Genomic DNA, 26,584 nt, shown 5'->3' with positions numbered 1-26,584 from the left:
AAATCCACCTACATATAAAGTTAAACCTGGCAATGATGAAACTGAGAAAAGTCGGTTACTTTTTGTTACATACAGGCTTTCATTATACTATGCAGTTGTATTGTGAGACCCAAAAGGACAAAAAGAACCGGAACCAAGATAAGGAATACATGTAGGTGAAATTGTCGTGAAAATGTTTACGCTGAACTATTATTACTCGAAGTCATAAATACAGAGAAACATTTCACGACCATGCTGATAGCGCTACTGCGGCAGCAGCTCCCACCACCTCTGCTGCGACTTGTGCGATATAGCTATGAGTGGAGCAGGGAGAGTGGGGGAGCTGGGGAAGTCGGAAGACACTAGGATGATAGCACCTGTGGTTGTGCCACAGCTGCAGATTCTGAACAGTTCTATAATAATTGTGTACTCGCAATGATGCCCGAACATCTCACCAACGAGTGTGATGCTCTTAGCATTAGAGTAATGCTAAGCCTTGATCATGACTAGCAAATTCTTTGATTTATTTTTCTGTTTTGTGTTATCTTATTATATTTATCATCACCTTTTGTAAAGTATCTAGTTTTGTTTTCGCTCCCTCATGTAATACCCCAACGGGGCCCTAAGGGATTATAAAATATGATGATGATGATATAGAAGGTTTGCGAACTGCAACTTAACTATTCAGCCTACTTGCAAATAGTTTGAACAGTGAAAGCACAGTGTGAATCAAATAGCAAATACTATTTGAAAACTATTAAAAATTTTCAATATTTGGAGGCCCTCACTTTTTTTTTCCTTTTCAGTTGTACAAGCATGGAGCAAACACATTTTTCCGTCATTTAGTAAGCACTGCTGGTCACTCAATTGCTTCAGTGCTATGTACTGTTCTACCCGACTTTTACTAACTACAGCGAAACCTCATTGATACGATCCCGTTTAATACGTTTTTCAGCATAATACTTGATTTTTCCTTTCCCAGCCAGTTATATTAAAGCGCTTTAATAAAAGCAAGTTTTGTGTCACGTATGTAAGTATTTGCAGTCGTTTGGAGCCTGTTTGGATAATACAAATTTCGGATAATATGTTTTTCTTTTCAACGTCCATCAGAATCGTATTGTTATGCGCCACGTCGCGGCTTACTGAGGAGTTAGAAGAAGAAGAAGAAGAGAGAGATGCGCGCAGGCTGATCTGGGCTTTGAGCCTTTTGTGACCAGCCTTCATTCGTCAAAAGTTCACCTGTATTAAAACCATTTCATTCACTACATTTGATGGAGGACTGCTCTTGTAACACCAGATGGTTTGTACGAATTTAATGTCATGCCCTTTGGATTATGCAATGTTCCCGCGACGTTCGAGTGATTTATGGACACTATCCTTCGTGGCCTAAAATGCGAAAAATGTATGTGTTACTTGGATGATGTCATCATTTTCGGAAAGACCTTCCAAGAGCACAATGAGATGCTCCATAATGTTCTTGAATGCATTGGCAGAGCGGGACTCGTTTTGAACTCAGAGAAGTGCCATTTTGGATACCAACAAACTTTAGTCTTGGATTCCTCGTCAACAAGGATGGTATCAGGCTGGATCCGCAGAAGATCGCTACATGATGAGACTTCGAAACTCCACACACTCAGAAAAGCTCCCTTGGACTCTCTTCTTATTTTCATCATTTCATTGCTGGCTTTGCGTAAATTGCCTACCCCCTTACGTCTCTCCTGCAAAAGGATTCGCAATTTGTGTGGACCCCTGAGTGCGAATCCTCTTTCAAACTGCTCAAGTCTTCTCCAACTACAGCACCACTCCTGCGCCACTTCGACACTTCAGCTGTGATGAAGAATCACACTGATGGCAGTGGCACTGGTCTTGGGGCGATGCTTGTCCAGCTACATAGCGGGGCTGAGTACATTGTTGCCTACGCCAGCCACAAGTTGACAAAATGTGAGCACAACTACACAGTTACCGAATTGGAGTGCCTCGCAGTTGTGTTCGCTGTGCAAAAGTTTTGACCATACCTATATGGACGCCACTTCACTATCGTTACTGACCACCATTCTCTATGTTGGCTCATTGGACTTCGCGATCCATCTGGTCGTCTGGCACGCTGGGCATTACGCCTACAAGAATATAACTTTGGTGTCGCATACAAAAGAGGGTGGCATCACAGTGATGCAGGCTGATTGTCACGCCATCTATTGCCGACTGCAGTCAACGATGAAGACGGTTTTGAAGGGTGTTTAGCCTTGCTTGTGCATATGTTTCCAAGTATGGCGACCTTTAGGTGAGAGCAATGCAACGACCGGTCACTGCAGCCTCTTATAGAAGAGGCAGAAGAAAGAGCAGATTCAACACCATTTTCTATCAAGGATGGTATTTTGTTCAAGAAGAACTTCTCAGTCGACGGTGCTGCTCTGCTTTTGGTCATCCCGAAAAGTCTCCGCGCACAAGTTTTGCACATTATGCACAATGACATCACACTGGACATCTAGGCTTCTGTCGTACCCTACACCAAATTCGCCATCATTTTTATTGGCTGCAAGTTTATAAGACGACCAAGCAATACGTTGCAACATATGAACAATGCCAACAACTTAAAGCACGCAACATTATGCTGGCCGGTCCTTTGCAGCCCGCCATTATCGTCTACGTTAACTATCTTGCCAGATACGTGGAGACCGCTGCTCTTGTTACCGCAAAGGCTGCTGATGTTTCGTCGTTTCTTCTACATTGTTATTCTTCGCCATGGTGCACCCCGTGTTATAATAAGTGATCGTGGTTGGCAATTTACTGCTGATGTCGTGGAAGAAATGCAGTGACTTTGTGGTTCACACTACAGACAGTCGACACCGTATCGTCCGCAAAACAACAGTCTCACCGAGCGCACCAATCGCACCTTGACAACCATGCTGTCCACGTACGTCTTGTCTGACTATTTCTATTTACTATATACCAGAACTCCCCACATTTTCCTCGATACCATCTTCCCATTTTCCCTCCAACAAGATACCCAGATACTATGTCGTGCTGAAGAAGCCCGTTGTATAGCCCACTTATGCACACTGCCTTCTCAAAGCCACGTGAAAGAACACTACGACCTGCATCATCGTGCAGTGACATACTCTCCTGGAGACTTCGTCTGGCTTTAGACGCCTATCTGCAAGCGAAGATTGTATGAGAAGTTTCTGTGCAAGTATGATGGCCCCTTCGTCATGTTAGACCAACTGAATGATGTGAATTACGTCGTCGCCAAAGTGACGACGAATAACAGCAGATCCAGCGAGACACAAGTCGTTTATGTGGCTTGCCTGAAACGCTGCCATCGTCGATCCATCTAATTTTCTCGAGGACGAGAATTGTCTACATGGGTGGATGGGGGGGGAGGGGTGGGGGGAAATGTTAGAAGAAGAGTGAGATGCGCAGACTGATCTGGGCTTTGAGCCGTTTGCGACCAGACTTCATTCATCGAACGTTCACCGTACTAAAACCATTTCATCCGCTACAGTATCAACGAGACTCCACTGTACACATTTTTTGTTATTTCTATCCATCTCTGTAGCCATTTTTCTGCATTCGTCACCACCCTTTCCCTGACCCATATGAGCTACGCGACTCAAGGGCAGTCAAAAAGCTGGTTTCTCTTTGCAGCTTATGAGCCTTGTGGTAATGCATGCTGTATCTTGAGCATCAGGAAAAATATAATTGTGCCTTGTTTCTGATTACATCACAAGGTGCGCTCTAAAACTGATGTTCCGAGAAACCTCGTGTTATAATTAATGTAAATACGGTACTTTTTTGTAATAGGTAAAATGCTAGCACCCCTTAAATATGGTACTTTTGTAACAGGTAAAATGCTATCATCACTATTCAATCAAAACTGAATGAAAGGGACAAATAAACGGAATGCTCACCTCTCTTCTGATGCTACTGGACTGCTCAGTCTTGAGAAAGTTCAGTAGAACATCGAGCAGGGTAGGATACTTGTGGTAAGGCTCCACTACGTAGCCAGTGCTCTCTACCAGCTGGCCCAGTGTCCAGAGGCTTATCTATAAACAGAGAAAGTCTTAATGGAACTGCACAAAGCTAATTGCTTCTCTATATTTTTTCATCAATCATCAACAACGAAGCTAGTTCTTTTGTACTTGCTTGAGTAGGCATCACAACCAAAACCTGCACTGGTGCAGAAGTTTTGACCCGCTTCGTATATTCATAAATGAAATACAGTACAACCTCGTTAATTCGAAGTCATCGGGACCGCGAGAAATCTTCGAATTAAGCGGGTTTTCGAATTAACCGAACACACCAAGAAATAAGACTTAGGCAAAAAAATTCGTTGCAGGAACGTGTTACCTTTATTCGGCATATTTTGAATTACTACTGAAAGTAATCAGAGATGCTGGTTTGCCGCGTCCGGTAGTTTGCGGCTCCTAAGGTCATGCTCTCGAGTTGGTCAAATAGACGAAACATCTCTGAACTTCCACCGCGGCACTCAACAAAACTGCGGATAACGTTCAGCGATCAAGTTGTAGAGCTAGGTCGTTGGCCTTCTCCCGCAGTAGCGTTCCATTGACGGGAAGGTGGGCAGCGTTTGCTTTCTGCAGCCAGCGAAGCAGAGCAGCTTCCACATCTTGATACGTGGGAGCCCGCACTCGTGACCGCTTCGAAGAATAGGTCTTGCCGTAAGCCTCTAGCATTTTTGACTTGTTGCTCAATATTGTGGACAACGTAGAGAGGGGCACGCCATGCCTTTTGGCCAACTCGGTCTTTGAACAAGCGCTCTTGCCTGCTTCCTGGATCAAGCAGAACTTCTGCTGCAGCGTTAAAGTCTTGTACTTTGGCATTTCTGCACTGCTACGGTCACAAAGCTAGCACTTCTGCACAGTCCCGCCCAAAAAAACGGCATAGTAGCCGACCCCTAACCACAGCGCACAACACAAAGAAATGGCGCAGGCGAGACCGGCGTGGTGGTGGTGGTGGCGTACTTGCAGCGCCGGAGGCACGGGGGAAGAGTGGGCGAAGCACACCAAGGGATGGAGTGGGGGCGAGGTCACGTGATAAAAACCGGTATGCCCGCCGTGTTGCAGTGAAGCACGTCTTCTCCTCTGCAGGCGCGTGTTTCGGCGGTGCACGAGGCGCACTGTGGACCGATTTTTGTGCAGAGAGTGCTCCGGCTGGGGCGCTTCGCCTATAAATCATCACCATTACTATGTGGCTTTGCCTCGCGGCTCCGTAGGCCCGTCGTTTCGCCGGGTTTGCGGCGAAACATGGATCAGGCATTGCCGCATAGCAGTCCAAATTTTCGAATTAACCGGGCTGGCGCAGGCCGCCTGTTCGAATTATCCGTCCAAATTTACATTGGAAAATACGGGACCGCAGAAAACCTTCGAATTATCCGGGATTACAAATTAACCGAGTTCGAATTATCGAGGTTGTACTGTATGCATCTGTAAGAACCTTACCAGTTTACGAAAAACAGGGGCCATAAAAATTGGTCCAAAATTTACAATAGCTGCCCGTCCTCCCAGAGAAGAAGGCAGATAAAAAAACAACAGGCAAGATCGAGTATACGTGCCGAGAGGGACATTGCCACACACCTCTCTCTTTGGTAATGATGATGAATCCTGCAGCATGTCAATGATGATTGGCAGCAGTTCACCCATCCACTTCCGCATTTCTGTTCCACTGACCTGAAGAAATGGTCACATAAACCATGAGAGCCAGTTTTAATGATGATGATGCCTGTGCACAATGCAATGCTACATCAGTATCTGAGACTTCCTGGAGGAGGAAAGATTTCAAAGTTCATGAAACGAAAAACACTAAAGTAGCTCACAGGTTAGCAACAGACAGCTTTTCCAAGGACACATGATCACAAGACGTTATGCCAACACCTTCCTGGATGCTTGTGGATCAGAAGTGTAAAAGAGAAGCTGCAAGGCAGGAGGATATAAAAAACTGACACCTATGCCTTGTCAATGGTGATAGAAATAAAACGCTTGTCTTTGAAAGAGAACCTATTTGCCTGTGATCATATTAGTAGCAGCCCATACAAGCCCAAGCCCTGCTGCTTAGGTTTGCCAGAAGTGGTTAGACCACAAATTTTCTTGTCGTCTCGTTCCCCCTAAGCAGCATGACCCAAACACAGTATCTTCAATTATGGGATGGATTTACAAGCAACCACTGAAGTAAGTGGGCAGGGGGGAGGGTGCATTTTCTTAATGCATTCCTTTGACTCCCCCCCCCCTCCCCCCCTCCCCAAAAAAACAAAAAACAAAAAACAAAAACACTCGCCAAAGGATAGATGGAGAGATGGGCACTGAGAATTTTCTTACAGAAATTTTTTCTGTTCGAGGGAAGGGCAGCTCCCAACCATAATTTAACTTATACTTTGGTCCTGGCCGCTCTTAAGACACCTGATGATGTTACATTGTTTTTATAAATGCAAGAAACACAATATGTTTTACAAAGCAATAAAGCGCTTGTATAATAAAGCATGACATTTTTCAACTTTTTCTTTATTCGATATATTTTTCTGGAGAGCAATGTTATGGTAAATAATACAGCAGCAGACTTCACTTTGCCATGATAGTACAGGAAGCAGTATCTTGCTAGCAACTATCACACCTTAAATTATCTTTCCCGAGAACAGTCAATTCGAATACTGGTGACAGGACATGCGAATCAGCTTTAACTATATTGAGGGCTAGAGTAAACAAATATCTTAAGATAACAAAATCACTATATTTTTAAGATAACTGACAGACTTTATTTTGGGAGGCATATTTCAATATTGCAGACATCACGACATAAGGATGGCTGAGAACATGCGGTATTGGTATGGCTGATAGTAAGCTGCTTATAATAGGCTACGTCACCTTTTTAATGCGATAGCATTAGGAGCCTCATCAGACAAAAAAATGCAACGTCAGTCATAAAATTCCACACCATTAGCCGGGGATAAGAGACGCCATTAAACAGGAAGTGACAACTATACCTCTCAATGTGCGATCTTCATTGCATCTGTGCCACCATCTCTAGAGACCTTTGGGGAAACGTCTAACTACCAGCTAAATGACCAGAAGAGATGTCTGGTTGTGTGCAGACAAGATATGGAGAAGGTGCAGAAACACAACTTCGAAAAAGTGACACAGCCAATGTTGTCACATTGGCAACAGTAGTGAAAAGTGCAAGTCTTTTCACTACTTTTACATATTACATTATAAAAGAAGAAATGAAATATAAAAGAACAGAGATCACCTTCAATGAAGGTGTGCCTACCTGTGCCTGTTCCCCAACAGCTGCGAGGACACATATCACAACTCCAGGGTTTGGGTCGGGGGCTTTGAGTTTTGGGATTAACACCTGCACACAGTTATGCGATGTCAAAAGTCTGCCAAGGTAACTTTCTAACGATAGCAATTCAGTAATCAGTGCCGAATGAGAACTTACAGCCAGGATGGGTTCCATGTATGGGCGTATAAGTCCCGGGGCATTGGACAAAAGGTGGCCCAACATTTTGGCAGCTTGCTCTTTGTTGCGAACCACTCCAGAGTGCTCCAATTCGGTCAAATTCTTTGATGAAAACAGACAGCAACAAACAAAAGCCATAATGTAAGGCCAACAAAAATGAGCCTAGGTAGAAGCTACTGCTGTGGAGTAAAAGTCGGGGAACAAATTCAGTGCAGTCTATTCAAAACCCCCTCCTTATGAGGTGAAGCTGTTTCTCGATGTTACATGACATACATCACATCAATTCTATATCCTTAAATACTGCACGCATTGGTCATAAATGCTGCCCCCCTGTCTGCAACAGGTAGACAAAAGGATTCAACTCTTTCTCTCCAATGATTGTGAATATGAATTTGTAGCCTCTAAGTATGCGAAAGATTTGAAAAAGTATGTGCAACCTAAGAAGACAAACCACGCAATTTGTGTAAGACTGCCACCATCTTTAGCTCTGTTTGAAAAGACCCCTCCGGTTGTGCAATAGCTGCCCAAACCAAGGCAATGGTGTACCTGTATCAAGACCTTCCTGAGAGGAGGCATGATGTAGGCAGGGTTCAAACTGCTTAGCCGGCCAATGATGCACAGGGCAAGCTCTCGAATCTCAAAGACCTCGTCATTAAGTGAGATGAACAAGGCACTGAGGTTCTCAGCTTGAGCCAGGTGACCATCAAACTTCTCATCCAGGGATGCAAGGACACAGTAACGTACATCCGAGTCTGCCAACACGAAAAAAAAGGAAACAGGAGGTAAATGAAGCAGCAAGTTCAGCCACTCAAGCACAAACAAAATTATGCACCCCGATCACCGATAAGAAAAAACCCATATTAATAGAGGGAATCAGCATTTCATCTTCATTTCCAATCCTTGTTTCTTTAGTATTTAGAACTTAACATCCTGAACAGCATATTGGCAACGCGAAATTCCATATAAAGGGAAACAGGTTAATTTCAACCATTTGTGGTTCTTTAACATGCACTGACATCAAACAGAACATAGGTGTTCCATTTCGATTCCAACTGGTGGTCAGCACTAATTACAAAATTTTGCATATTTTGCAGTGGCTATTTTAATGTCATAGCATTAAAAACCCCATTATGCAGAAAAACTTGTAATGTCAGCATTGCGGGCAAAGGATCACGGGCATGCCCCCAGCAAGTGATAGTTGGCAGGTGATATGAGTGGGTACCCACTGGTAGGCGGGTTGTGCTACATTACGTGACCACATGACATGGAAGGTGCTGCAAACTCAAGCTTTCCATTCGAGATGGGAATCAAACTTTCCAGGACTCTTGGGCAAAGAGTAAGACACAGTACTCCTAAAGCACGAAGGCATGTCCATACGGCTTGTTAAAGAGGGGCTTTATAGATAGATGTCAGGTGGTCTTTCACATAAATGGGTAGGTTACTGACTGCAAGCCAATGAGATCTGCGAGATAATAAAGTCATAGATTAAAGGATTAGTTATCAAGGGAGTAGCAAGGGCATGTACAGGAACGAGTATCTGCAAAAGGAGCTGCCATTGCTTTGCATCACCCCCTTAAAAGTGGAGCTTAAGTGTCTCCAACTTTCTTTCAAGTGCATTTAATAAAGTAATATTTTAAGTTAAACCTACCTATTATATGCCAAGGCCCGATTATTTATGGGTAGAAAAAATAATAAAATGGTCTGCTTGCCTGAGCAAAACTGGCATGAGATCAACAGTTAATCTGTGCCTTCGTAATACCACTGTCATACAGGCAGACTTAAGATCGCGATTGAAGATTTAAGCATGGCTGAGATAGACCTTGCTACATGTGCCCACTCGATTCCAATCGACAGGTTAGATCGCTACACGATTGATGGCGCTATGCGCACAATGAATATCGTAATTTGTTACACAAGATTGATTAAAACTCTGTTCTCTTATTTCTGACCACGCTTTCATTGGACGAGTAACAGTTGTGTCACCTATTGCGCCCGCAGGCAGAGTACAGGAGACTAGCACATGCGAAAACTGGCAAACGTGGTCGAGGCCGTACGTTCGTTTACCAGTGCTAAACCACGCACATGGTGTCAGGAGTTTGAAACATAGCTTTGCAGTTCAAATCACATAAACTTAAAGACAAAGTTATTCGTTTTATGTTTATGCTCCACAATAAATTTTTTTAGTAAACTTTACTTTTAGTTGGTATATTTGATTAATGTCTGCGAACGAGAGTGGCAACGACAGCTTGACCGCGGTCAATGTGGTATAGCAGGATTATGGGCGGTAGCAATTGAATTCGCTGTGCAGCAACACCGGATGCGCATTGAGCTCGGTTTTGATTGACTTGATCACGATCCAAAGTACCCATGTGATAACAGTATAAGAAACTGACGTTCTAGTAGTTTAAATGCTCACCAGTGAAATGCTCCTGGTAAAAGTAAATGCATACTGATACTAAAGGGGCAAGTAAGGGCTAAACAAGAAATTGCCGTTGAATTCCACCGATTCAAATCTCAAGGGATTGTAAAAGATATTCAGTTCAGTTCAGTCGTTCAGTCGTGTCCGACTCTTCGTGACCCTATGGACCATATAACGGCACGCTTTCCGGTCTCTCACTATCTTCCTAACATCACATAACATCACATAAAAGATATTACAACTATCTAAAATTCATTACCTTCAAAAAATTTAAAAAATATCCGCATGGAAAATGCATTCGTGCAGCTACGTTTAACCTGATGGGATTGATCTACGGCTGTTCACCGTCGATTCACCACTGCTCAGTGTTTGCAGGTGTGGTTGTGACTCGTGTATTGCTCGCGATTCGTTTGCGGGAGAGGGAGAATGCTTGGAACAGCCGAAATTTTGCATGTTTTTCAGGGAACTTTAATCATACTGAAATTGACACCAACAGTGTTTGTATCACAAAGATTCCTTTCTATAGCTTCAAACGTTGCACTGATGCAACATACTTGCCTCAGAGACAGCTGGAAACTGCTGCTCACATGCCGTTGTGATGACAAGAAATTTAACCCAATAGGCTTAGACACATAAAGCAACAAAGGTATTCCAATTGCAACCCTTGCTTATGCTTCACCTGTGACATAAAATAGCCATAAATTTCAGGTTACCAGTGTCAGTCACACCAGCTAGTAGCAGCTTGCCGAGCACCCTCTGAACATCGTCCATGAGGGAAACGCTGTACTTGCCAGTTGCTTTCATATTCTGTAACCGAAGAGCAATAAGAGAGTACTGTGGTAAGTAAACAGGATTTGTCATTTTAGAGAACCGCAAGATAAATCACATGACGCAGGCTTTGCATATAATTGAAAGCTTACTGGAGCTGCGATTTTGTAATGAATTATCGAAGCCATTAAGCCTAAAACTTTTAGGACGGAAGAATTTTAGTCATATCTACGGGTACTGCAATGAGCCATTACAACTGCTCGTAAAGGCAAAATTATGCTGCTACAGACAAGCCCAGATATATCCAATACCTCTTTTCATCGAACAGTCAGAACATCCAATTGGAAGTCCCATGCAAAAGTACAGCACCATAGTTTGCGGTTAATGAACTCACTTTCACCAGGGCAACTGATATACTGAACAGCACGCTCCTTGATCACGTTTGACACAAAGACGGATTGGCTGCACGGCTTAGGGCACTTTCTGGCAGCACTAGGGCTGTGAAACCGTGGGACTTGGGTAGGGAATGTGCATTGTGTTCAAGGGTGGCCTTCTATCTCTTGTATGTATTCATTTTCCACACTACATTGCTGCCATGTGGTGAAGCCAACCTAATTAAAGGCGTTACGGAAGCCACTATTTTTAATGATGGTTTGGTTTACGGGTTTAATGACCCAAAGCAACTCAGGCTATGAGGAACATGGTGGTTGGGAGCTCCATGTAGTTTCGACTGCATAGGGCTCCTTAATGTGCACTGACATTGCACAGTACATGGGCGCTTTGCATTCCACCTCGATCGAAATGTGGTAAAAGCGGCCAGTAATGAGATTAACCTACTTATGGCGCATTATTTTCAGAATTTTATAACAGGCAGTGGCTGATTCACAAGAACCATCAAGTGCGAGAGGTGTGCCATGAGCATAGGTTCAAAGTACTCTTGCTCCTAATTTACAGATAAGCTATCAGTTGCCATTTTTTATATACCAAATTAACGATATAGTATAGAACTGCTTTGCAATCCCCTTAAGTATGACATATATGCATCCGACTGTATTTTACAGCAGGACATAAGGTTGAACTTATGAAGAATGCAGCATGTACCCTTCAATGACATTGCATCTGTGAGACATGCTTTTGCGTACAGCTTGTTACCACAGCAATTTTGCTTGAATCAGCACACTTCAATTTCAGTGGACTATAGGCAGCTGCAGCATGTTCTATGCATGTTGACAGTGAACCCAGAGCCCCCTTGTGTAACTGCCCTTAATATAAGAGTCAATGACTCCTGTGTTACTTCATCTTAGCCATCTTAGTCATGTCATGCTTTGCAATGGTTATAAAACACTGCTTCTGGAGTCAGAAATAAAGCTAAGACAATGAAAAAAAAAAAAAAAAAAAAAAAGATTTCAGTTAACTTAAATTGATTAGTTTTTGACCACTTAATCTAATAGCTAGTATACTATTTTAGTTTCACTAAAACTGCATAGCAAGCATGCAAAATTTACTGCAAATGATAATAATAACAATAAATTTGTTAATTTCAAATTATGCATAGTTTATCTAGTTTATCAGACTGTTCAAGCTAATCACTGATGACATTAAATTACAAGTGCTACAAGATGGCTCTCACTGTTAGACGATTTCTGTTCCAGTTGTGAGGCCAGCTCTGGTAAGCACAACACATCTGCTGTAGGCAAGTAAGCATACTACCTGCTCCACTCACAGACCACCACAAGAAGAGCGACTCCTGTGTGTGAAAATTCTGAAGCACTGAGGGGCAAAACAAGAGCACATAATACTTTGTCTTGCCAATACACAATACAGTACAGAATTACAGAAGCTAAACCCAGCCTAAAATGATTAGCTAAATATTCAAGCTTCTTCTTACTTAGCGGGAAACAGTCTGTGAATGGTAGTTGGCCAGCATGTAGGCTCTAAGCAGTTAATCATTGTTCTTATGGGATGACAACTTGCTGAGCTCCCCTGATTAGCTGACAAACTCTTACATCAGTAATGCTACGGCCTTAATACTACAAGGTCGTCAAGGGGCGATAATACCTTTATGTCCTGAAAATCAATTCGCAAAATAGCTCTTCACAAGAAGTCGATAGAAATGCGGCTCCGCAATGAGAATCTGTGGTACAACACTGATTGTACAGAGCCTACTTCCGAGCCTGAAAACAAACTGTTATCACAGAACTCTTAGCAATGAGTTCAATTGCTGAAAACTTCCCACACCTGCTTACACACAGCTTTTGGATATTTAACATTGATTTTGCCTGTTTTGATGTGAACCATACAGAATGCTCCAAGGTACTTGGGTCACCTGAAGAGCCGGTGAAAGCAGGCAGCAGCACGTTCGAACTGCTTCCAGACGAATCTCTTTGTGCTCGCTCGTGAGGTAGGTGTTGGCACAATGCTTGACAAAGCTTGTCAGTGTCCGGCCTAGAATATCACAAGCAATGATATGTACCTTAGCGATTACAACAGTGTGTAACATGCACAAAAAAAAATGAAGACACAAAAGGTTTGAACTATAGGTGTGAGACTGAGTTTTTCTGAATTGGATGCAAATAGCACACCTCCACTACTGAATCGAATTCAAGTGGTGTTGCTTCTCTAATGAATTGAATATGAATAGAACATTTGTAGTAAGACAGTCAAACCCACTTATGACAATACTGAAGTACCATGTAAATACCACTGTCACAACCAATAATTGTTATAACCGGGTCAGGACGAAAAAAAACAAAGAAAACATTATAAACTACACATTTATTGAGGACGAGGTAGCTCACACTTTTTATTTTGTAGCAGAAGAAACCCGTATCCGTAAGCAGTGTCTGCTTCACGGCAATCTGGCTGACATCTTTCTGCAGGGCATACAACTGCTGAACATATTGCAGTGGAAGGTGCTTAGCAAAAACAAAGTCCCGCAGAGAGTCTATCATTCTCAAAGCCTCCTGGTGAGATGCAACCTGCGCAGGCTCTGGTCCATCGTCGGCATCGCCACTGTCACCATCCTCCGCGCCAGTGACTGCTGCGACGATAGTCTCATCTGTCAGCTGTTCATCCTTTGCGAATGTATCGTCGGCATGTAAAAATTCCTCAAGTCCCGACGCGTCGCCGTCACTACCGCTCACTGTGGACCAAAGTTCGGTCATCGCTCAGGAGCTTCGCGACCTTCCGCATCATCAGCATCCCCAGCGAAGCTTGTCTTCCTGAAGCAGTTTATGTTGGTGGAGGAGCTTACTTCTGCCCATGCTTCAAAAATGAACTGCATTGCCATCAGGAGCAAGATCTTCAAGTCTGGTGCCAGTCGGCGTTCTTGGACAGAAATGTCGAGGTTCAGCGCGAACCTGCTCAAAACAAGTCAGCGATACAGTGCCTTGAAGCAAGCAATCATGCCTGCATCCATAGGCTGCAAGCCTGCAGTAGTGTTAGGTGGGAGGAAAAAAAACTTCCACATACATGAGCTCCTGACCTGTTTGGTGCGTAGTGCAACTGTCAAGCATCAATGCCACCTTCTTGCCTTTGCGCTGCATCAGCTGATCAAACTCAAACTCGCGAAAACGTTTGCGCATCATCCATGCCTTCCCGTTATGACAGTAGAGAAACAGGATCCTCGTGGCACCACGAAAACTGGGGATTTTTGTATTCCCCTATGACGAAGGCGGGGCACTTGTCGCTGCTGTCCATGTTGGCACACAAGAAAACAATCTTGCACTGGCATCGCTTTCGTTCTCAATCTTGAGCGCGTTGCGGATGCTCGTCGATACAGTCGCTTGCGTCAGGCCGTACTTTTGCACCAAGTTGCACACTTTTACGTCGTCCTTGTGCTCACGTACAATGTTCTGCTTAACTTCTAGCGGTACTGCCGTTCGCTTCCTTTTCTGCGCTCATTGTGTCGTGCTTCCTGAAGGAAGATCCTCCCTTGCTGTTAACGGAAAATCCAGGACTAGCAAGATCCAAGATTGTGGCAACGATGAAGGCACACTAGAAGAACGTTAGAAAAAAAACATGTGCATGAACTGCCGTACGCCTGTCGCAAAACATGTGCAACTGCAAAGTGGGGGCCTGGACAAAGCAAATAGGGGAGGATAGTGCAGCGCACCACGGTCAGCGTACCCTCAGAATGGACTGCTCCATCGTGCAGAGGCAGAGAGAACACGAGTTCCGTGGTCTTGAGGGGGAGCACTCAAAGCTCTCCCCCAGAATGATTGTGCCCAGCAGCGCCTCACGCCTTCCCTCCTCCTCCGCGTGAGGAATCACTCCGTCCTCCCCCGCATCTCCGCGGCATGCAAGCTTCCCCGGCATTGTCAGCGTCTCCATGTACATGTGCGCTTTTATGGTCGTGTTTCCGCATTTTTGTTGATTTTCAGTGACCATATTTGATTGTTATAACCGATAACATAATATGACACCGCGGTTTATTTTACCACAGAACACATGACAAACCTGACGGTGCAGCGGCTGCCCATTGTTATATCCGATATATTGTTAAAACCGGTATTATTATAAGTGGGTTTGACTGTCTTTTCAACCTCTGTGAATAATTGCACAGAATGAGCAATAGGATATAACATTTAAGCGCCAGAAACATCACTGCCAACACTGCTATATTGTGAAATTAAATCTATAGCTGTTAAAGGACGCAACACTAGGGGGCTGCAATACGAAGTCGGTATGGGTAGAAAAATGACCTTTTTCTCATGATGAAAGAAAATAAATTACAGTCATACCTCTAAATACGAGACTAGCAAAAGCATGTATGAGCCATTGTGACCTACTTGCAGGCAATGTATGTTAGTTTTATTTATGCTGTGGTCAAAGTATTTTATTTTACTTTGAATCAGTTATATTTAATGAGTTGCACGAAACTAGGTGCATTTCCACGATAAATTGTGATGTTCACCCTGAATCGAAGAAAACTGCAAGCTAGGCTTTCTGATGTTTTCTTCCTCTGTTACACTTCAGACTTCAGAAAAATTCACAATCAAGTCATGCAAGAGGTGTATTGGAGACACAGCAGAAGAAACAATTTTTACGTTAACATACTATACTTGCAGTTTTTGCTAATTAATGCTATGTGCTACTCAACACATGTTGCACTTCCCGAGTTCCAGTCTAAAACAAGTTTGACTTGCACTAAATCAACGAGTTTTTGCAGAACAAATTTGTTCCAGTTGCCAGTAAAGCACAACGTGTTCTGCTTCCTCATACATTCACCAGCCTCAGTGAGATGAGTATATATTCCACAATTCTTTTTTCTCCCCTTTTCTTATCCAGTTATTTTCTTTCTATTGGTGCAGTGCTTCACATATGTTTTCTTGTTTTATGACTAATAGTATTGTACATAACGATCACTTTTCGTTTTACATATTAGTATTAAAGGCTCGTTCTGTAGAAAATTCTGCATAGGCATCAGGATTGTGAGCAAAGAATCGTGGGCACGGCTCTGGCAGGTGGTAGTTAGCGTGTCACATTTCCCCACACTGACTGGTCGTCTGGTGATCTCATTATACAACATGACATGCCCCATCCGGCAGGCACTGCCAACTTGGGCATCGCCTTTGAGATGGCAAGGTTAGATGGAATCCAGCCTTTCAGGAGCCTTCAATCCCGAGTTAAATCCACTGCCACTAGGCCAATGGGGCATCTTATGACTGTATCCTAATGAGCAGAGGCTTATTATTCTACTTTTCTTTTGATTGCCTCACCATACATGATGATGTATCCTAATGAGTATAATAGGATGATAGAGGCACAAATAAAGCTACTGATGAAGTGAGCAGTAAAGTGAATGAACACAAACAAGGATCCGTAAGGGAAGCATGCAAACGGGAGTCGTTAATGTTGCCAAGTCATGTCCTTAAAAGTGGTGCTCAAGTGCCTTCCAATTTTTCTTGACCCCCTATGCAATGCCCATAAGGACTCTTGAGAACATGGTGGAAAAAAAAAAATAATAATGGCATCACAAAAGCTCAAATTTGATATTTTATACAGTTTATTCTTATATCGAACTGTCAGAACATCCCCTTAAAGATCCCATGAAGATCCCATGAAAAAGTTTTCATGCTTGCCGAAGTCCGATTTAGCAGAACATTCAATATACTGAATTGCGCACTGTGCTCCTGCAGGCAGTACTTTGCCTAAGAACGCTTCTGCGATCATGTTTTGCTCTTGGAGCTGTGCCGGCTGCAAGGATTGGCGCCTGACGTCTGTGCTCCAAAACCCCACAACAAGGTGAACTTGGGGAGCGCTGATTTTCAATGCAACACAGCTGTCATGCGGTCAAGCCAGCCTAGCTAACCAAAGCCTTGCGGAAGCTCTCACAATGCCTGCTTCCTGCTCAGATCAACGCAGAAATCAACTGTGTTCTAATTGTATTTGAAGTATTATTGAGTTTACAGTGCATCGGTATGAAAATGAGGCTTCTTATGGCATCTTAGTCATTTGTGTCGCCTTCTTAATCCAGTTTTCGTCAATTTAAGCAATGTCCATCTTGCATAAGAACCTGTTCTAACTAGCCAAATTCCAAGCACTATTTAATATGACAGGTGATTGCGTTTCCCAAACACCGTCTATGACAATTTCGATGCAAAGTGAGCTAGGCCTAGCAATGGCTGAAGAGATGTGCACAGTCAGCATGCCAGCAGACAGCAAGCACACTGCTGCAGAAGGTGCGCCGGTAGCGCGAGTGCAGCATATCAATGCTTCTGGTTTACAGATAATCTAATCAGTTGATGCATTTTGTATACTATCAAATTAGCTATTTCATTTCAAATTCACAATGTCTATCATAAATTGTTAGACAATAAGTCACGTTACCATACTCACCCTGAAAGTCAAAGCTGCCCAATGTTTTCAAAGCAAGCGAGATGGTTGCAACATCGGTAGTTTCTGTAAAATTGACATGCAAAGTTACACACCAGAAAAACGAAGTTTGGATCACAAAGGAGCAGACAGACTTCTGCAAAACAAATGAGGTTCAGGAGTATGAAGAAAGAAACAGACATACAAAGTGCTGGACCTATAGTCCTTTTGTGCTATTCATAATGATAAACAACTGAGGAATGGTCAACCTATACTGTTCATTTTATCGTGCAAACAAACTCTAATGCGCATCTGTTGTAACCCGTCTGAACCACTCTTTTCTAAGCATACACGCCCAACCCACCAGATCCTTCACCTTCCTTTCACCATCACAACAGAGAGGGACTCAAACACCTCAAAGAATGATGCATAAAGCTTCATCAATGGCCCTCTGGGCCCCCGAAATTTGGGCTTTGACGAACATGCTCAAAAGTTCCAATTTCTTCAACTCTACCTTGGAGAAGCATGAAAGTTAAAGCAAGAAGCGAAACCTTTGCCGATGGCAATGGCAGCAAGTGAGTGTAGAAGACTAGACAGCAGAGGGGCTACACCAAGGCACATTCTCTAGGCAGGTGGTAGCAAATGACCACATCAGCGTAGAACACAATGACTGACCAAAAGAGTGTTAATTTACAAATATAGGTGGACCACCCCCAGAATTTGGCAGGCATGCTTAGGCATCCTCTCCGTGCATGTGGGGATATGTGCAACCTTGGAATTTTTTTTTTCCAGCACACCAGTGTGCGACAAGTTGAGAAGGGAGAGGAGGAGTGTCAGTTTTTTATTCGCTATACTTCGGTATTAGTGAAGCTAAATTAAATGTTTTGCATGCGGAGATGGCCAATGGAATACCAATTGTGCACATTTTCTACATTTAGTAAATAGTTTTTCATGGTCCCCTTAACGGAAGTGAGAACGATCATTGCGCACCCTAAAAAAGCAAACTTTCAACCTGAATACTACACTCGTTTCTATTTTTAGGAATGACACGAAGGCAAAAACTGTCCACTCCGTGTCTGAAGCCTCTGCCTCCTGCCATAGTTGGTACACAGAAGAGCCACCTTCCATCTGCCATGGTTAACAGGTGGCGAAATTCTTGCAGGGAAGAGGTACAAGAGAAGAAAGATAAAAAACTCGGATATAAAAAAAATTCAAGATATTAAAAATACATATTTATAAAGGCATGTAAATATTTGAAACTTTAAATACGAATTGAATATGTTTGTTATTTGAGTCATATTCGAAAAACTAGGTTTAGGTTTTGTCTCAAATGCCGGCAACCATCATGCAGGTGCTCGTAAGATAAAACTACCGCGATGAAAACTATCTTTGACAGTTTTTTTCAGGCCCATTCTACAACTCAGGCTTTCAGTTAATTTAGAAATTTTCTTTTTCCGGTTCCTCTAGGGCCAAATTTACGAGAGTTTGGTGTATTCAGCAGCGATTTGACCTTTGCAACCAGTTTCATGCAAGTCCAGCCTGTACAATAAACCAGCATACGAAATTCTTCATAAAGTTTATACTCAATCTTTTTTAATAGGGTATACACTTCTGTGCAGCTCTATTTAATTTCATTTGCAAATATTATGTGAATTCTGAAATAAACAAGACAAACAGTGCTTCCTATAATTTAATTATTAATTTTTTTAGCTGATCAGACATTTTCTGTTGAATTTGATATTAGAAGGCATTTTTTCTCATATTCATACTCAATCCTCATTTCAATATTTCAATATTTTCCCAGCCCTAACATCTATAAAAGATATAAAGAAAAGTCGGATACACCTAAACACTCGAGTACAATTACATGAAATATGTTGAAAGGCAGATGCTTTCAGAAATCCTATATTTTTTTTTTCATTGAAATGTACAAATCTGACTACAGCCACCAGGCCACAATTCCCAAAAGCTGCCCGTAAGAATATCCCTTCAGAATTTGTTGGCGTGGCAGAGAGTGGAAGTGGTACATCGCCATCATCTGTAGGGCAGATTCGCAAAAAGGGGAAGGACATGTGCAAATGCTTTGATGCGCTTCACACTTGACACCAGGCAGAATATACAAGAGCTTTACAGACTACAATGATTACTTCGAAGTAATTATTGAGGGATGGTGGATCCCACAATTAGCACAAGTACTTTGTCACAAGAAAAAGGCCTGCTTTTCCAAAAGAAGAATGTTATTTTCTTTTTGTGTCAGAGAAATGTTGACTGACCTGGACTGGGCTGCGCTGCGTGCACGTGCTTGGGCACACCAGGGTGCTTGAGCGGGCGCTGCATCAGTATGCATGACAGCATTTTGAGCAGGCCGTCCTGAATGTCACGCTTCAACTGGGGAATCCGCAGGGACACTTCCTGCAGGGCTGCTGTCAATGCTGGACTGCAAGTGGCACAGTGTAACAGCGGTCACATTTCACAGATTACCCGCAAGAAAACAGTATCGTGAATCAGCAACAGCTATTGTTTTAATGCAGGAATGCATTTAACAGCTACATTTTCACCTCTTATTGTTCGTCACGGTTCCGTGCAGCAAGACGAAATGACGCCAAGAAATGCACTGGCGACTATCCCAACAGTTTTTTAAATTGCTCGTGTGTTAATGAAGTAAGTGACTTCAAAATAACGTCAGATGAAGGCATACTCACAGTGAACAACATTTACTATTTGCTACATCCAATAACGACATTGCAAAGAGACAAGATTGTTAGTTTGGGACAAATCTTAGCACGTACGCCTTGACGACATGGTATTCAATATGTTGAACAAGTTGCAATATTTGGTGCACGAAATGCACACTGCATTTTTCTCTGAATTGTGATAATGGTGCCAGATGGTGCAACATGTTGAAAAGGTGGCCATGCTCAGCTTGTGCTTGAGCGACCATTTTCTCCTTTTGAATATTCCACTCAACTGCCACCCGCTATGACCTCACAATAACAGTGTCGTTTTTGGTGGAACCTTTCATGATGGCTGCCGATCGCTGAAAATATGACCGCCTTCGTAAGCGACAGGCACTAGCTTTGAGGATAGAAGAGGAGCAAGGGCAACAATGCCTTCAAAAACGACAAGCGAAAGCTTTCAACCTCAAAAAGCAACGCAAACAAGAATGCCTTCGGAAGGAATAAGCGAGATTGTCTACTTCGGATGTAAACGGTCAGCTAGAGCGAGAGCGCCTTCGCAAGGTGCGGGCGAGAGCCCTCGACAGGCAGCTAAGCGAGTGTGCACACAAGCACTGCGCAGGCACCTGATACTCCCCTCATCATTTTTTACGTCTTTAATTAATGTTGATGCTAAAAAATTGACAGTGATTGCCAAATTTCATGCGCAAACTACTTGGGGTCACAATTTTTAATAACCCACTTCAAACCACTATCAGAAGAGCACCTTGCATTGATTACATTGCTGCGAGACACGTCGATGTAACCAGCACGAATTATGTGAGTTACTTCAGTTACCACATGCCGTTGCTCGCTGTCCAGGCCGTGACAGCACAGAGCCCACGCAACATTATAACTATGTTTCCTCGAAATCTGTACTTTGTGGCAACAGAACATGGGCCAACGCGAATGCATTCCTGTAGTGGAATAATCGAAGCGTAGCATGTATTAGGCCGCCAATGTTTTTTTGCTTATTTGCAACAAACTAGAGCATGACACATAAAAGGTTAAAAAAGAAAAATTGTCACCTGAGGCCAGTGTTCAGCATGGGGTCCAAGAGCTCTTTGAGGTCAGGAGCGATGCTGCTCTTGTTAGCTCTCGCCAGCAGGCTGATGCATGTGAACACAGCAGGATCCAAGATGGGACCTTTTTTCCTGCGCAGAAGAGGAATGAAAATGTTGCAAAAGCACAGACAGCAGCAGCTACATCCATGCTCACAGAAGCACAAAGGCTACTCATAAAATCCCTGATGCAATTACACTGCAATTGCTAAGCTTCAAAAGTTCGATATAACAACTTCAACATAGAAAAGATCCTGCCTCTGTTAACTCTGCACAGCAAACACTGAAGCAACGTAAGTAGTAGCTACCACATAGTATGACTGCTGTTGCCATGACAAAGACAAGTTGGTTTGGGTTTGGGTTTGTGGGGTTTAACGTCCCAAAGCGACTCAGGCTATGCGAGACGCCGTAGTGGAGGACTCCGGAAATTTCGACCACCTGGGGTTCTTCGTGCGCTGACATCGCACAGCACACGGGCGCCTTGCTTTTCGCCTTCATCGAAAAGCGGCTGCCGAGGCCGGGATTCGATCCCGCGTCGTTGGGAACAGTAGTCGAGCGCCGTAACAAAGACAAGTCTCAAGCAATAAACTTCAATAAATGCCTACCTTTGTCATAGCCCGAATTTACACAGGAGTTGTTCATTGCTTTAAACTAGCAATCTTTTCCTGTGATTCTGAATTTACGACGTTGAGACTGATGTCAAGGGATGTTATTTTTCTCATGTGCAATCACTACTTCTCGTGAAGTCATTTGTGACGGTGAACACAGTTTTGATGGTGTGAGCAATGGCACGATACATGCTAGAATCAATTCGCAGTTGGAAGACGTTCAAAGATGAGATCAATGCAAGTGTTGCATGAGCAGGATGTCGCTGTGCCTGGGCCCAAATATGTCCATTTTCGTTGTCACTTTGTCTGCGTTGCCCTCCTCTTTGCCAATTCAACCACTTTCTATCTTTCATACCATCCTGGCCTTCAATCTAAATACTCTCCCTCTCCATTACCGCCCTTTTCTCCTCGCTCAATTAAATGGGATACAGCACGCTGGTCAAGAAAAGAGTGAATGCCTAATAGCTGCACTGTAAAAGCTTGGAACTGGCCTGAGCTATCACCATAGTCAACATAGTCACTTATTTTTAGCTGCAGCTGGTTCTCACCGTCCCGTCCTCCCCATTAATGCTCCCCCCCCCCTCTCCTTTAAGAGAAAAAGCTCCAATAAAATTCCTAAGTGTCAACACATGCCCCAGTCAGCTTACTTGGAAGGGGTGCTGTTGCTGGGTAGGGAGACACGGATGACTTCCATAATCCTGGGCAAGTAGTGCAATAGGTGTTCGCACACGGCCACAGCAAGCAGGCCAATGGAAAGAAAAGCACAGCTGCGCTCCCTCTCCCTCCGCAGGCAGCCAAGCAGGTAGTCCATGGTATCTGCCAGATACCTGGGAGGGTTATAGAACAGGTCACACAACAAAAGAAGCAGTTATGCAGCCTCTGTTAAAAACAAAATTTCAGCCAATCGGTTTTATTTCTGGGCCATCCATGGGGCAGCTGGTTTTGCATCAGCAGCATTGGAAACATATTAAAGAACTTCCGTTTCCCTCTCAGTACCTTATGACTTCTATGGGTACTACCAGGGTCTTACTACACAGCTTACAAGCAAACCCGTTGGGCTGTATCTTGGGCTTGACAAAGGTTGCACCATGCACAAGGCCGAGGCAGTAGCCAAAGATTATGCACCTGAATTGAAACACTATGAAGAAGGTAACTACAGAAACCCATAAGAATGACAAAAGAGATAATAGGACAGCATGCAATTACTTAAACATTGTACCTTGCCAGCTCTATGCGCATTATTCCCTTCAAAAATGCAGAATCCATATGCTGATTTTACAGTGCTAAATTTTAATCCGTAAAATTTTACTATAATGTTGGCTGACCTGTTTAAGTGAAATTAAACAGAGGACAGGGCACTATGAAAATGAGAACGGCTGGGAAAAAATCAACAGAAAGATGGCAGCATGAATTAACAACAAAAGAGTTTAATGGCACCTGCTGAATTCAAAAGGAAATGTACAGTCAGGGACAAAAGTGTGCGGGACATGAGCTCGTGGAAAAATATTTCTCTGTGGCTGGCCAAACAAAATGAATGAAATGTGCTGAATCACGAGGGGACATGCACCCTTCATTAAGGAAAAAAATATCCCAGGAAAAACTAGTAATGCGACGAAGAAATAAATGTTTCTCCACAAATGCGCATCTCGCAAATTTTTGTCCCTGACTGTACATGGGAGTGGCACGTGCTGCAGAATATAGATAACTAGGGTTCTGTGTTTTCGCTACTTGTTTTTCTTAGAACATAGCTGTCATTTATGGGTATCTATTTCTTTTCCTTTGATTCAGCACTTTTTGGTGGGCAATTTCCTTACTAAAGAGAAATAGGCTTTGTCGAGACGTGCCCGCAATGTGAAATTTGCAGTGCGCCTTCATCAAGCCCTTTCTGATACACAACTGACAAACCCTAAAACAGCACTAAAACATGGCACCTTCATCAACTCTGTAAAAGCAACACTCAGCAGATGTCAAATGCACCTTATGCACATGTGAAAAAATCAGGATCTGGCACGTTTAGTCAGCAATTGGCTTAACTGCATGTATGATGCCGAAAATGAGAATATTGCTGAAACATGGCTAAGCATCATACTTCGAGAGTACCTCTTGAAGTAGAAGGTGAAGGCTGGGAAAAGCAAGAAAAAGAAACGGGGAAAGGAATGCAATTTTGATAGAGATTGACCCCAAGCTAACTGTGGTGGTGAGGCTGTGTGTTGTTTGTCACTGAAATGAAAAAAGAGCAGCAGATGATTTCATCATGCCAAGCTGCAGTTCCTTTTCTACCTCCCCCCCCCCCCCCCCCCCCTCCCATTCCAAAGAAAAAGTCACCAGACACTTATATGCAATAAATTGGAGAAAGTTTTGTCCTGCAGTGAATGTAACTGAAGTGAGTGCTATTATGTTGATGCCTTCAACATTGTTCAAGGTTGTTCCCTGTTCCCTGCAGTTTGTCAAAGTGTTTATCACTCCACAGAAAGCAAGCAGACACAAGAGAACCCGATCAAGCCTCTCACCTCTTAACAAATCTTTGCGTTTGAAAGGCAGCGAGCCTGGGCAGCACCGTGTGTAGTGCGTTCTGGATGTGTGAGTTTCGGAGAGCACGCTGTCTCAGTACTCGCTCGCATATCTTGGGATGAAAGGAAATCACCCAATTGTGAGTGCAAAAGTGCAATAGAAACAAAGGGGAAATGCAATCTATAAGCAAACATTTGTCAAAGTACACAGAAAAGATCACCCATACAGATCCACCTTACATGATGATAGCAGATTAAATATGCCCTAGAAAGTTTGGTTTGGTTTATGAGGTCTAAAATATCAAAATGGGGGTGTCATAGCTGTGCACTCCAGATAATTTCGACTATCTGGGGTTTGTTATTTTACATCTTTATGTTGACATCTCACAGAACATGGGTGCCTTGTGTTTTGCCCTACTGAAATGTGGCCACCATGGCTGGGACTGCACTACATCTCTTGGCACAGTAGTTGAGCACTCTAACCATCTAACAAGGCCTCAAGACTATCTCTGCTTTTTTTCACATGAATCGAATTTAACGATAAAAAGGAATTTTAACAAGTACATCTTTAAAGAGATACTCTCAAGAGGCTTTTGCTACAATGTCCCAGAGAAAGCTAGAAGACCTAGTTTGTCGATTCAGCGACAAACTATTGCTGCGGAAAACAGTACAACCAAGGTGCTGTTTTGCAATTTCTATTGGCTGTGACATTCAACGAACCATAATACAGGGCCGTGCAACAGTACAAAGGCACTGTTTATAAATTGCAAGTTATACAAGAATGCAGATGTGTTTTATGCACCTCTGAAGGCTAAAAGTTAAAAGGCTAAAAAACGGTTTTGCGAGAAACACTGTAGCAAAAATTTTACCAATAATTTTTCGATCAGTCCATGCATCCGTTTTTATGTAGTGCAATGCTGGAAACCATGAGTAATGACCACGATGACAATTTCACGTCGGCAAAAGTGTTGTACCAAAATCTACTATAATTGCACCTGCCAGACAGTAATTAGATTTTTTTTATCAGGTATCAAAGGCAGTGGCAGTTACCTGGTCAAACTTCTCATCAAGCAGGCGTTTACAGGTGTTACTCTCGTGGGTCGGCACCAAGTGATGGCTATGGTGATAAAGCCGGTGACCTCCATGCATCTGGTACGAGGAGCCCTGGTGAAGGGGAACGATGGTCGCTGGCCGGTAGCCCTGTGCTCGGTGATACCTCAGCAGTGCAGCTCGCGCGCCACCTCTTGGGCGGTGCTCTTGCATCTGCTGCAGCGCCCTGAGCGAGCGCGTCAACGAACTGCCAGGGCCAGAGCTCTGTGTTCGGTGCGCTTCATGCCTTGCCTGCTGGGAGGTCACCTCCTCCAGCTCCTGTCTGACCCTCTCGCCTTCAATGTTGCTACACTTGAGCAGCTCATTGATGACCAGCAGGGATCCATGGACACGGTCCTCTCGGTTCACACCTTTCTCGCGTGCTCCTCCCAGGGCCTCTTCAAAGCCACTTTCAGCTTCTTCATAACACTTAGAGTACCAGGGAGGATTCTGGGTGTCTTTTGTCTCACGTTGTGCCGTCACCATCAGAGCTGCCCTGAGAGCTAACACTGCACCCTCCCGAATCATTGGCTTGGGGTCGCGCACACCATTGAAGATGCAGTCAAAAATGGGTTGGATGTTTTGGAAGAAGAAGGTAGGCGTAGAAATGGCTAGTTCCTGAAGAATGAGCACAGCGGCATGTCGTTTTCCCTCATGGCGCTCTTCACAGAGCCACTCAATGGCACGCTTTATAACAAAGTCATCATATTCGGCTGTGAAGCTGCTGCCGACGGTTGTAAGACGACCGATGGCATATGCTGCAAGCTCTGTAACTGTTGTATCATTTGATGGCAGCAAGTTGCGAAGGTAGTTTGCAAAACGACTTATCCTTGATCCAGTGTTGCCAGAATCCACCTCTAGAAGATTCACTGTTGCAAAAAGCAGAAAAAAAACCCAAAACATAACATGGTTGAACTAAAGCATACAATGCTGTTCCACATTTTTTTCAGGCAACTTTCAACTTTTTCTTCTCATGCCGTTGGTTTTTGTGAGCACAAATTTCACACAAAGTGTTTGTCTTATACAGTTATACTGCAATACTGATAAAATACAAAATCGTACAATATTGCATCTAACACTGGCAAGAGAAAACAACAAATAACAAAATTCTGTTATGCGCAGATGAGTGAATGCAGCTGGACAGACGGACCAC

The 26,584-nt window shown here is 43.4% G+C and overlaps 1 protein-coding gene across 2 annotated transcripts in view; it reads right to left on the bottom strand.

Moving 5' to 3' along the window:
• The window catches only part of mTor (serine/threonine-protein kinase Tor), a 96,142-nt gene that overhangs the window by 68,381 nt on the left and 1,177 nt on the right, over positions 1 to 26,584 (bottom strand). For both annotated transcript variants that reach the window (XM_084599383.1, XM_084599384.1), the window contains exons 3-15: positions 25,393 to 26,300; positions 24,343 to 24,455; positions 22,480 to 22,659; positions 21,192 to 21,317; positions 19,723 to 19,886; positions 17,474 to 17,536; positions 12,960 to 13,078; positions 10,579 to 10,672; positions 7,993 to 8,198; positions 7,426 to 7,548; positions 7,255 to 7,338; positions 5,571 to 5,663; positions 3,888 to 4,022 (exon numbers count right to left, since the gene is read on the bottom strand). In XM_084599383.1, the coding sequence (XP_084455509.1) occupies positions 3,888 to 4,022; positions 5,571 to 5,663; positions 7,255 to 7,338; positions 7,426 to 7,548; positions 7,993 to 8,198; positions 10,579 to 10,672; positions 12,960 to 13,078; positions 17,474 to 17,536; positions 19,723 to 19,886; positions 21,192 to 21,317; positions 22,480 to 22,659; positions 24,343 to 24,455; positions 25,393 to 26,300 (2,408 nt within the window). The remainder of the gene's footprint in view (positions 1 to 3,887; positions 4,023 to 5,570; positions 5,664 to 7,254; positions 7,339 to 7,425; positions 7,549 to 7,992; positions 8,199 to 10,578; positions 10,673 to 12,959; positions 13,079 to 17,473; positions 17,537 to 19,722; positions 19,887 to 21,191; positions 21,318 to 22,479; positions 22,660 to 24,342; positions 24,456 to 25,392; positions 26,301 to 26,584) is intronic.

Source organism: Amblyomma maculatum, chromosome 3 (assembly GCF_055883805.1).
Source record: "Amblyomma maculatum isolate TAMU_Amacu chromosome 3, ASM5588380v1, whole genome shotgun sequence".
In the NCBI taxonomy this organism is placed as follows: Eukaryota; Metazoa; Arthropoda; class Arachnida; order Ixodida; family Ixodidae; genus Amblyomma; species Amblyomma maculatum.
This window is presented reverse-complemented; position numbering and strand designations above follow the sequence as displayed.